This window comes from Dicentrarchus labrax, unplaced genomic scaffold (genome assembly GCF_905237075.1).
Source record: "Dicentrarchus labrax unplaced genomic scaffold, dlabrax2021, whole genome shotgun sequence".
NCBI classification, from domain to species: domain Eukaryota; kingdom Metazoa; phylum Chordata; class Actinopteri; family Moronidae; genus Dicentrarchus; species Dicentrarchus labrax.
In genome coordinates, this window is record NW_026136705.1 from 5,535,521 (window position 1) to 5,548,346 (window position 12,826).

The window sequence follows — 12,826 nt, forward strand, 5'->3', positions numbered from 1 at the left end:
AGAAAAAGAGATCACATCTCTCCTGTACTAGCTTCTCTGCACTGGCTCCCTGTAAAATGTAGAATACAATTTAAAATTGTCCTCCTCACCTATAAAGCTCTTCATGGTCAGGCCCCTTCATATCTTAAATGGTAAATGGACCTGTACTTGTATAGCACCTTTCTAGTCTTCTGACCACTCAAAGCGCTTTTACACTACGTGCCACATTCACCCTTTCCACATTTAAGAGTAGGCTTAAGACGTTCCTCTTTAATAAAGCTTATAGTTAGGGCTGGCAAAGGTCAAACGTAGCAAAAATACAGATATGAGTCCATAATGTATGTTACTAACTTCACTTCTTCCCCGGAGTTCTTGTGCTTTCTCGTCTCACAGGTTCTCATGGATCCTGGTGGAGCCATGGTCCTGCTTGACTCCCATTGCTAATATCACGGATATTATTGTTATTATTATTATTATTACTATTATTATTACCACAGATACTATTATTACTATAATCATTGCTCATTGTCCCCCATCGTTGTTGTCGTCGTCGTCATCATCTTCTTCATGTTCATCATCATCAGTCACTACTATTAGTGTAGTTGTTGCTACTGTTGTTGCTGTGCACCTTTGTTTCTCTCTCTCTCTCTCTCTCTCTCTCTCTCTCTCTCTCTCTCTCTCTCTCTCTCTCTCATGGTGGGAATTGTCGGGTCTCTGTAAATAATGTTATAAGGAGTTCGGTCTAGACCTGCTCTATTTGAAGTGTCCTGAGATAACTTCTGTTATGAATTGGCGCTATGCAAATAAAATTGAATTGAATTGAATAATACACAACCACATCCATAAAGGCAAAGGTCAATGCTAAAAAACTGCAGAGTAAAAAAAACGCCAGAAGAACTGAAGAAATTGGAAGAAATAGTATGTTTGAGCATTCACACCAATGACACTGAGCTTTCTTGATGAAATGCAGGTCCAATGTATTAAGCATATAAATAATGGTAAATGGATCTGGACCTGTATAGCCCCTTTTTAGTCTTCTGACCACTCAAAGTGCTTTTACACTACATGCCACATTTGCCCTTTCACACAGTGATAGCAAAGCCCATCAAACAGAAACGCATTCATACACATTCATACATCAGGAGCAATTTGGGGTTCATTATCTTGCTCAAGGATACTTTGACACATGGCGGGAGGAGCCAGGGATCAAACCAACAACCTTCCGATTAGTAAACGACCCGCTCTGCCTCTGAGCCACAGCCACCTAATGGCAGCAATAATGGCCATTCCCGTTTTAAACAGGCATGTTGTATTTTAAAAATCTGAAACTGATTCAGTATCCTCAATAACTGCCAAAACCACAATATTGGAGATTTATGAATGCTAATTATGCTCATTACAAATTGCCCAACATATGCAAGTTAGCATCTGGAAGTTTCTAAATACTGGCGACCCATACTGTACATTTAAAACTTGAGGTACTTAACATATGCAGGTTCACGTTGCTGGCAAGCAGACTATTTCCACATTGATTCAATTCAATTCAATTTTATTTGTATACTTCCTTGTACAACTTCCTTTTAAGAGGCAGAAACCTCAGACAGACCCCGGCTCTAGGTGTTGGGCCGTCTGCCTCGACCAGTTGGGGTTAGAGAGAGAGAGGGCGGTAAATAGAGAAGGACAGAGACAGAGACAAAGGTGCAGAACAACAGTAGCAACAACTATACTAATAGAAATGACTGATGATGATGATGATGATGACGACAGCCACAACGATGGGGGACGATGGACAATAATAATAAGATAAGATAAGATATTCCTTTATTTATCCCCCTAGGAGAAATTCAGGTTGACACAGCAGTAATAGGGCAAAGTAGTGCAAAAACAGAGAACAAAGAATATCACAAATAAAAATATTAGTGCTGTCATTTAAACGCGTTAACAGCGTTAAAGCAAACCCATTTTAACAGCGTACATTTTTTTATCACAAGATTAACACTCTTTTTGGCCTAGCACACTTTTTTCACATGCTGTTGCAACAACTAGTAACGTTAGAAAAACTACAGCACCACACCGGATCTAGCTAGACCGGAAACAAAACAACAGGCACGCCGCATACACTTGTTTAAGAGTAGTACACGTTAGAATTAATATTAGAAGATATAAAACTATAAATTAAAGTATATACACTATGCATTGTTTTAGTAGGACATGGAGTGCAAAATATGAGCAGAAAATTTAACTTGACTAAAACTAAAAAATTAAAACTACTAAACTACCAAAGTGGAAATTAAATATAAAGAGTGCAAAAGGCTTGTGCGTTGTAGGTAGGAGTTTTAAAGCAGTCTTTGTCTGCGGGGGGTTGGAGGTACTGGGTGCTGTGGTGTTGTGGAGTCTGATGGCTGATGGTACAAACGAGCCTCCAAACCGCTTTGAGGCTCGGGGCTGGGTCAGTCTGTAGCTGAAAGTGCTCCTGAGCTGTCTGAGCTCAGTGTAGAGAGGATGAGAGGGGTTGTCCATGATGGCTTTCAGCTTCCCTCTCATCCTCTTTTCAGTCACAGCCTCCACACTGTCCAGCTCCATCCCAACCACCGAGCTGGCCTTCCTCACCAGCTTGCTAGGACACTGCCCACTACAGACTGGTAGAACATCTGTAGTAGCCGAGTGCACATGTTGAATGACTTGAGCCTCCTCAGAAAGAACAGCCTGCTCTGTCCTTTCCTGTAGAGGGCCTCAGTGTGATCCGTCCAGTTCAGTTTATTGTTGAGTGTCACCCCCAGGAACTTGTAGGTGTCCACCATCTCTACCTTCTCCCCCCTAATCTCAACAGGGGAGGGGGTCCTCTTGCTCCGCCGGAAGTCCACCACCAGCTCTTTGGTTTTTCCTGTGTTGAGCTGTAGGTGGTTCCTGTCGCACCATCCAATGAAGTTCTCAATCAGGTCTCTGTACTCCTCCTCCCTATCATCCGACATACAGCCGACAATGGAGGAGTCATCAGAGAACTTCTGTAGGTGGCACGCTCCAGAGTTGAAGCAGAAGTCACAGGTGTAGAGGGTGAACAGGAAAGGTGAAAGGTTCCTTGGGGTGTGCCAGTGCTGCTCGTCTGACATACTGTGGTCTGTCAGTGAGGTAGTCATTAATAGTAACTATAATAGTAATAATAATAATATTATTAATCACAATAATAATAACAATAATATTATATAATAATAATATAAGTAATATTAACAATGGGAGTCAAGCAGGACCATGGCAGCAGGCCATAAGCTTTATCAAAGAGGAATGTCTTAAGCCTACTCTTGAATGTGGTGAGGGGGTCTGCCTCCTGAACCACAACTGGAAGCTGGTTCCACAGGAGAGGAGCTTGGTAACTGAAGGCTCTGGCTCCTGTTCTACTTTTAGAGACTATAGGAACCACACGTAGCACTGCATTCAGAGAGCGCAGTGTTCTAGAGGGGTAATAGGGTACAATGAGCTGTGGCTCAGAGGCAGAGCGGGTTGTCCCCTAATTGGAAGGTTGGTGGTTCCTCCTGTCACATGTTTAAGATATGAAGGGGCCTGACCATGAAGAGCTTTGTAGGTGAGGAGGAGGATTTTAAATTCTATTCTGAATTTTACAGGGAGCCAGTGCAGAGAAGTTAATACAGGAGATATATAATCTAGTTCCTGTCAGTACTCATGCTGTAGCATTCTGGATTAATTGGAGCGTCTTAATGGATTTATTGGGGCAACCTGTTAATAAGGAATTGCAGTAATCCAGCCTAGAAGTAACAAATGCATTGATTAGTTTTTCTGCATCTGTCTGCAAAAGAATGTGTCTAATTTTTGTAAAGTTATGTAAGTGAAAAAAGGCAGTCCTAGAGGTTTGCTTTATGTTGGAGTTAAAAGACAAATCCTGATCAAAGATAACTCCAAGATTCCTGACAGTGGTGCTGGAGGCCAAGGTAATGCCATCTAGAGAAACTATATCTTAGACAGTGAGTCTGAGGTGTTTGTTAGACAATTAGTCAATATCCATCTCACCCTTGACAATAATCGATTAACTCCAATGAATCATATCAAATGAGAAGCCATCACCACATAAACCAAAGTCAACCAGAGTCAAATATACATTTATATTATAGCACATTTACGTTTCCTTTCAACCTACTGCTGTATTCATGATCTGTCATTATGTAAGTTTGACACTTGATTGTTGACATTCAAAGAACACACATTGTAAAAGATTTGAAATTTTAGGAGTAAGTAGTTAGAAATAATCTGAAATGTCTCTTTAAACTGAACTGTATGACCTTAAACCAGGACTTTTTAAAGGACGCAGAAACCAGGTTGAGACTCAACCACAGGTGCTGTTTAAACTGCAGCTTCTGAAGATACAGCAATGGGGCTTAATTGATTTTACCTAGAAAACCTTGAGCCATAGCTAAGCTAATGACAGCAACAGCCGTAACATATAACATGCATAAATAAGACTGAAATAAATAATCAAATGACAACATGATACATTATATGACATATACTATATATGTATAGAAATATAAACTCTTAATGTAAGAGGAAACATGATGAAACATTTTTTATATATTTTTTCACTCCATATTTTCAAGACCATTCAGTGTTAAATTACAAAAATCTTTATCTTAATATTTATACAAACATAGACAGACAGACAGAGCTATCAGCAGGAGTCACACAGATAAATTCTCTATATCTTCATGTTGTTGTCGTCGTCGTCATCATCTTCTTCATGTTCATCATCATCAGTCACTACTATTAGTGTAGTTGTCGCTACTGTTGTTGCTGTGCTCTCTCTCTCTCTCTCTCTCTCTCACTCTCTCACCCCAACTGGTCGAGGCAGACGACCACCCACCTAGAGCCGAAGGATCTGTCCTAGGTTTCTGCCTTTTAACAGGCAGTTTTTCCTTGCCCCCGTCGCCAAGGTCTTGCTCATGGTGGTACTGTTGGGTCTCTGTAAATAATGTTATAAAGAGTTCGGTCTAGACCTGCTCTATTTGAAAAGTGTCCTGAGATAACTTTTGTTATGAATTGGCGCTATACAAATAAAATTGAATTGAATTGAATTGAATAAAGTTGCCATCCTTTAGTCAAATGATAGGGACAATCTTACAAAAAGCTGGTTTACTCAGGCTCATCGGATGTGCTTGAAGCCCAATTTCCAGTATTCAGCAGAAAGCTGAAAGGTGGCTCAATACAATGGACAACCTACTACCCCTACCCCCTACCTCCCCCTGCTTTTCAGGTGAAAGCCAAACCACTGGCTCTGGGGGGATTATGTAATTGCAGACACAGGTCCACTCAATGTAGATCAAACACAAATTAGATTTGGTGCCCATGTCATTAGGTGTCTCTCAGTTAATGATTCTGTAGTGAAATATTGTTGATATTTTGGGCTTGTGCACAAATGCTAAACCACAATCTGGCAAACCTGACCCTCAGCAGCATAAGACAAAAAAATGACATGTCTTTAATATCCAGTGCTGTGTATCTCACAGTAAAAGTTTGCTTGTTTTCTTTCATTTTTAGAGCTCTGGAATGCCAAAGGAACAGGGGCACTTTGGGGAGCGGGCCGCCCGTGGCACCTCAAAGACTGCTAAGGATAAGAGTAACAGTGCCACCCTGCGGGCGTCCCAGGGTGGCTCCTACAGGGAGCAATCTGGAATGGGTGACATGAGCAACTGCATGCTGCACTGTGACTCAGAAAAAGACTCTGGGTACTCAGGTGAGCAAAGTCCATTTGGATGCATCGACGCAGACTTTTGTCTGTAAATCTTTATAAATCTTTTATACAAACAAATTACGCATTTAATTGTGTTCTTATGGAAGAGAAAACTTATGGACATTATGTCTTAATGAGATATACAATTGCTATCTTCTATACTGATGCCTCTATATGACCACACAAACAAGACCATCAGAGAGAAGATTGGATATTTCTATATAGTTTTTAATGCCTGCCACTAGGTTGCATTTGGTCAGATTCCCCTTGAAATCAATGAAACAAGGTGGTAGAAACACTACTGCTTTTGTCCACAGGGGGTGCCAGAATCAGCACAAAATGAAAGTGCCTTGTAGGTCAAGGGTCTCAAACAGACTGTTGAGGCCACTGCTGGTATTTTCAGCTCTATAGGAGGGCCACTGCAATGTTCAAGTATTACAGGAAAGCAAATATTCTTATATTCTGATATATATACAATGATATATATATATATATATAATGAACATAATGATAATCATACTCATCATAAAATAATGCGGTTTCTGTACATTTTCTGCTTTCTTCTTTTCAACCCTTGCATTTGCTGGCACCTTTGACAATTATTTTGCAACAAATAAAATATATTTTTTTTCCAAATAGAATTGTATTTTTATTTTGATTGTATATGAAGGAGTAGTTTAAATTGATATGAAACAACAAGAAAATAATACCCCTCTTGCTTATATTTTATTTTTGACATGTCACAGCCCAGGGGGTGGGGGATGGAGGGCCAGAAATGGCTCCTAGCCAGCAGAGACCCCTGTTGCAGGGGCTTTAAGTGAAAACTAACACTTGTTGCTGGATATCTGTGTACATCAAACGACATTTACATTTGGATATTTCTCCATCCTTCTCCATCTGGTGCTGTGGGAAATGGTGAGGAATTCATGTGAACATCTTTCCCATCACTCACTCCTATGTCCTCTCTACCTCCTCTTACTCTTGGTTCTCCCTCAGAGGCTGGCTCTGACTCTGTGCACATCGATCTAGACGACCAGCGCAGCAGTGTGAGCGAACCTCAAAGGGAAAGCAGCAAAATCCCCAGCAACAACAACAGTGCAAACGCTGCAGGCCACAACATGCCTCCCTATGAGGAGCTCACCCCCATTTATATCATCAAAAACCTGGTGGTCAAGCCGGTGAGATACTCAGTAACACATAAGTTGCTTTTTCAGCTGTTCTACTTTGTTGCATCATGAACAAAGATTCAAGTACAATTATTAAGGAATGGGGAACTCTGTTTTGAAGTACATTCAGTCAACAGTACTTCATTATTAAAGTGTATCTTAATAGTTTCCTTTATTGTTGACAGATGAATAGTAATGAATTTTCTAATGAACTAACTGATTGACACTGCAAATTTTTTTTGAAAGCCACTATATTAACTATGTATGATAACTGATCAAATGACAACACAAAATATGCAGTTAATAACATACAGCTTACAATCAATTACTTGGGTGGTAGACAACTTATCTTCCAGTTCGATACCATAGTCCTGGAATAAGGTTGTAGGACTGCAACTTACAATTATTTAGTGTTAATTCATATGATGATTATTTTCTAATTAATCATTTAAATTAAACCTAATTCATTATTTATTGTTATTATTATTATTTGGTCTTAAATATCAGTTTAAAAAAGAGAGAAAATGTTCAGTCCAAGTTGATGTCTTCAAATGTCTTGTTTTGTCTAGACAGTCCAAAACCCAATGTTTACTATGTTATTAAACAAAACAAAAAAAGTGCTAATTCTCACATTTGAAAAAGCAGGAATTAAATAATGTTTGGTATTTCTTCTAGAAAAATGACTTTCTCACAATCAATTGATTATTATTTTTGTGGCCACTTGGGAGCAGCAGAAACAAGATGTACAACACTGACTTATTATCTCCTTGTAAAGTTGATATGGCAAATGTGTTGTATAAAACAGCTGTACATTACAATTACACATCCAGCAGACACAGAGTAGCATTAGCATTCATTTGACTTGTCATTCAAGTATTGACTCCCAACTCTTGAGAAGTATCTGGCTCTTTAACTGCTAAATTTCCAACTTGCTTCATCAGTTGGTTAACCAAAACAGTAAATGTATTGGCTGTAAAACCAAAAAATGAGTAGAAATAGAGTCCCACCTAGAGCCGGAGTCTGTCCAAAGTTTCTGCCTCTTAGAAGGAAGTTTTTCCTTGCTGCTGTCGCCAAGCCGAGTTCAGTCTAGACCTGCTCTATTTGAAAAGTGTTCTGAGATAACTTTTGTTATGAATTGGCGCTGTACAATTAAAATTTAATTGCACTGAAATTAATTGAAATACACTAAAAAACTATTTAGAGCTAAAGTAAACCACAGAGTTTGTGATAATTCTTCTGTGGGTTTGTCACTATGTCAATCTTCTATATTTTATATTTAAAAAGATTAGGGTCAGTTGTGACAGTGTGTACCCAGTACATTTGCAACGCATATCAGAATTACTACATTTTAATTTATTAAATCAAAGTAATTTGTTCTGCATTGTATTGTTGCTGCTTATCTCTTTGTGACTTTAACCTCCTCCCCATCTGTGGCTTTCTCCTTTACTCTGGTTTGGGCTGCTCTCATTGCTGCTCACATAAAAACCCCACTCACAACCTCCTGGTGGTACAGTCTAGACCGGAGCAGCTTCTGCATGGCTCCATGGCATGGGGTGGAGGTTGGCACAGCCTTACCAATCCCAAAGCGCCCACTCAGCTCTTGCTGATCCAACAGCCAACAATGCCTGCCCCTTCCTCCTCTACCCTGACTCCTTTATCCAGTCTAGCAGCACCACAGGGTCAAGTTAAGAAAGGAGGCAGCCGCAGCAACCAGAGCCACAGCAGCAAGAACCACAGCAGCAAGAACTTATACCTGCCCATCCTAAATTCTTACCCTCGCATCGCCCCCCACCCCAGGAAGGAGAGCCATGAGGGCAAGAGTACCACATGGGTGGAGGGGGTTAAGGAGAGTGGCAGTGAAGGCCAGAGCCAGAGCAAGAGAGTGTGCATTGAAGAGGAGAAAAGAGAGGACGTGTCTACCACCAGCCACCTACTGAAGCCCGAGCAGCAGCATCAGAAGGAGGGGAGAGTCCATTCCCACTTGCAGTATAAAGTTAGAGGTCACAGCTCTTCCTCCACCATCCAACACAAGTCCCACCACTGCCAACAAAACTCGGGTTCTGACAGTGTCGGCTCACCCTCCGTCTCCAGTACCCAGACACCCTCACCACCTTCTTCTTCTGACTCCCCCTCATTCTCCTCTCCTCCTTCTTCATCTCCCTCTTCCTCCATGGCTCACAGCCCATATTGCCTGGCTCCAGACAGCTCGTCAACACGCCACCGCCGTTTCTTCAACACAGCCGAGATCCTCAACCAGTCAGGTCTGCTGGCCATCACGCTACGCACCAAGGACCTGTTGAAGCAGAATGCTGCCACTGAGAGAGAAATTGCCCAGCTCCGTCAGCACACCCATCTCCTGTGCCAGGTAGCCCAAGCCAGCCAGATTGGATACAATGAAGGCTCAGAGAACATCAACAAACTCCTCCAGACCATGACCGAGTCAGGCTCCTATCCCAGCTTAGACTTAAATCAACTGAAAGTGCTAAGTGGCAGCCACCAACAGAGTAAGACGGGAAGTGAAGAAGACAAAGGGAAAGATAACAACATAAGAACCACTAAGACACACAGCAACCCGCTGCAGGTGGTGTCTTTACACAACACAGATGATGGTACATCACCACCCTCTCCGCTGTTTGCCCCATCGCCAGATACAGAAGAAAGAGAGCATGCTGACGGTCCTCTGGACGGCCCCATGTCACCCTTCGTCTCTGTTTCCTTTTCCAGGTCTGTCACCGACAAGCAAGCAGTCATGGACAGGAACTTAAGTGATCTCACTATGTTGCCAGAGAGCTCAATGCACAATAACTATCTTCTCTAGCTACTTGGCAAAGAGGACTTGGACTGACAGGGTAACACATGAACCTAGCAATACAGGAGAGCATGGGTTTTGTTTGAATTGAGCAAAACTGAATGTGACTAGTTTAAAGGGCACAGATCTTTTTTTTTTGGGGGGGGGTTGATTTACAGATATGATTTAAAGTTGGACATGATATATTTTCCTACTTTTTAAGTCACAGATTTGCTCATTTCAGTGGTCCATTTTTCATCAGGCCTGTCATTCACAGTGATGGATGTCCAATATGTGACAAGAAGCAGACACACAACTGAAACACGTTTACAGATAAACAGAAAACATGAGTCAGGTACTGTTGTCATCACCACTCGGGTCTGTTGTAAAGATTGCCAGCATTTATAGACTGATTACAGCTTTTCCTTTGTTGTGTTGCTTCTTAGAGTTTGACAGAAGCAAAGATCACTTCACATAAGGGCCGACAAGCTTTCAGTAGTAATAACAGAACTTGCAGTTGCTTTGGCCCAGTTTCCAATGAGCTCTCCAAATAAGTTTTCAGTGTGCAATACTCCTATATTTTATTCTAAGATATTTTTTTGCCCTTTTTTTATTTGATAGGGACAGCTGAAGATAGACAGGAAAGGTGGGTAGAGAGAGTGGGGATGACACGCAGCAAAGGCCCGCAGGTTGGATTCGAACGCTGGGCCACTGCAGTAAGGACTCAGGCTCAGTATATGGGTTGCCAGCTCTACTGACTGAGCTAACCAGGTGCCCACAATACTCTTATAGTCTTGCAATACCAGACAATCTAAAATCTCAGTGTCTACCAATCGCCTAGGGATTTCTAAATGCAAAGTAGTTGCGTGATTGATCGCTAACACACGTTCGCCCTGTACATCAAGGACACACTTTACCTGAAACAGTGCTCTCCCCCGATCCTCCTCCATAGTGAAACAAATTGGAGATATACTGAATCACTTTGTGACATGGAGAGAGCTTTTAAAAATATTGAAAATGGATGTCCTGACCAACATTATATTGTACACCGCCATGTAACTCTCTAATTGTTCCCACCCAGTTTTAGTAACAAAAGCTGGAAGAAAGTCCTCAGTCTCTATTGTGAGTCTAATATTCTTAATCCAAAGAGCCAGTCTTACTATCTCAATTCGTCCCTTAAAGGACCAGTGTGTAGGATTTAGTGGTATCTAGTGGTAAGTGAAGCTGTAGATTGCAACCATTTGAATAAAGCTCAGCCTTCCAAGTGCATAGGAGAAACTACAGTTGCAGGGAAACATTTAAGGCCCTATCTAGAGCCAGTGTTTTGGTTTGTCTGTTCTGGAATTCTTGTGGTTCAAAATGGCAGACTCGGCCATAAGAGGTAGACAAAAACAGCTAATTCTAAGGTAACAAAAACACAACGATTTTTAGGTGATACACTAAGGAAAACATACCTATGAATATTATATTAAAGTTCTACCAACAGATCTTCCTAAATTTCACACACTGGACCTTTAAAACATAAAATGCTATCCATACATACTAAAGCAAAACACTACATCACATATTCCATCCTCAGAACACAGACACTTCATATCAGCACAAGTTCTAATACTCAAACATGTGTTTGTAAGCATTTCTCCGTATTTTAACGTTGCTAGTCTGGTGAACAGCATTTCAACACAACACATGCTAATTACTTCACCACTATTGCCAGAGTGGTGGAAAAAAGGGAAAAGAAATGTAATTTCTCTCTCTTTGATTACTGTCAAAATGTTGCAATGAGTGTCTGTTACAGTATTTGGTTTAATGTTATAAGCTCTCCAGCACTACAATAAACCTACAGGTGATATAAATATCTAAGGTTTGATATATTGATTAAAAACTTGGTGGATGCACAACAGAAACGGTAACCTAATGCAGTGAAGAACTTAAGTTGTTCTTACTCAGTATTGTTACAAATGCTGACTTTTGCACAAGTTGCACATTTTGTTTCTCATTGCTATTTGTATGATCTTGATGACATGACCACCGCAGACTGAGTTTTGATGAGAATTAGTTACTGACAGAATTATTTGATAATTTATTTTCAAATAAACAACGATTCAAATTCAGTGACATAAGTTTGAATTACGCTCAGATAAACTAACTGTGTGATGTATGACATATTTTTATACCGAACTTTTGTCTTTTTTCTTTGTGTGCTGTGTGAGATTTTGAGGCCATATATAGCATTTGGAGTTTTGCAAATTTGTGCCACGGAATTGTAAAATGTTGCAGTTACAGCACACTTGTGGCAAGTCCCGCCTTACACTATATGTGAACAACTTATTGCAATGGAAATTTTACAAATTAGTTGTCTTTATAAAATTGAAAAAGGATATGATTAACTCACAACTCTGTGTGCTATTTCTGACTGGGAATTCATGCTTTTGCCTCTAACGTGTGATCAGTCAGGTCTGATGTGTTCTGGTTGAATGACTACAGTCATAGTAGACCGTATGTGGTGTTTTGAGACATGGTTTTTGTCACACCTGACCAACTGATAGATCTGTGGATGTGTCCACTGACCATCTGGAACAGGCATGTGTGAAACTGATCATCTGTACTTGTTCATGATCACTGGCCTGACAGGACTGTGGCTGCGAACGTTGCACACTGTACTTTTACTCAGTGGATTAGTGAATGAAATTTCTAATGATAATCATATTCAAACTGTTCTATGGTCTCTCTCTGCAGTGCAATATTGTCTATTATTTGCTCTTTTCTTTCCTCAGTCATGTCTGAATGTCTTGAGTGTGCATGGAGGTCTGTGTGTTAGTGAGTGCATACAGGTCTGTGATGTATTAGCTTGTATACATGCATTTGCTTACAGAGATTGAATTAAAGATTGAATCAATTCTATCTAGGTTGATTAAAGATGTGGGACACATAACTTATAATCAGGTATATGGCATCCCATAATGGACTCCCCTCACCTGCTATCAAACACAACCTTAAACAATAAATCTGCTTTGACTTATGAACATGTGTATTGTGATATTGTCTTTCATCCTGCTATTGGCTGTTCAATGCTTGAAAAATTAAAACCTGATATGTACAGTAGACCCCTTTTTAATATATAATTAAGGTAATGTGTAAGAATACATGTTTTGA

General features: G+C 40.5%; 1 protein-coding gene across 1 annotated transcript; it reads left to right on the forward strand.

Annotated features, from left to right (window-relative positions):
* Nucleotides 1-5,532: 5,532 nt before the first annotated feature.
* Nucleotides 5,533-12,696, forward strand: LOC127364207 (CLOCK-interacting pacemaker). The gene is made up of 3 exons (XM_051401581.1): nucleotides 5,533-5,719; nucleotides 6,713-6,894; nucleotides 8,396-12,696. The coding sequence occupies exons 1-3, from the start codon at nucleotides 5,533-5,535 to the stop codon at nucleotides 9,698-9,700; spliced, it is 1,674 nt and encodes a 557-aa protein (XP_051257541.1). The 3' UTR covers nucleotides 9,701-12,696.
* Nucleotides 12,697-12,826: the final 130 nt, after the last annotated feature.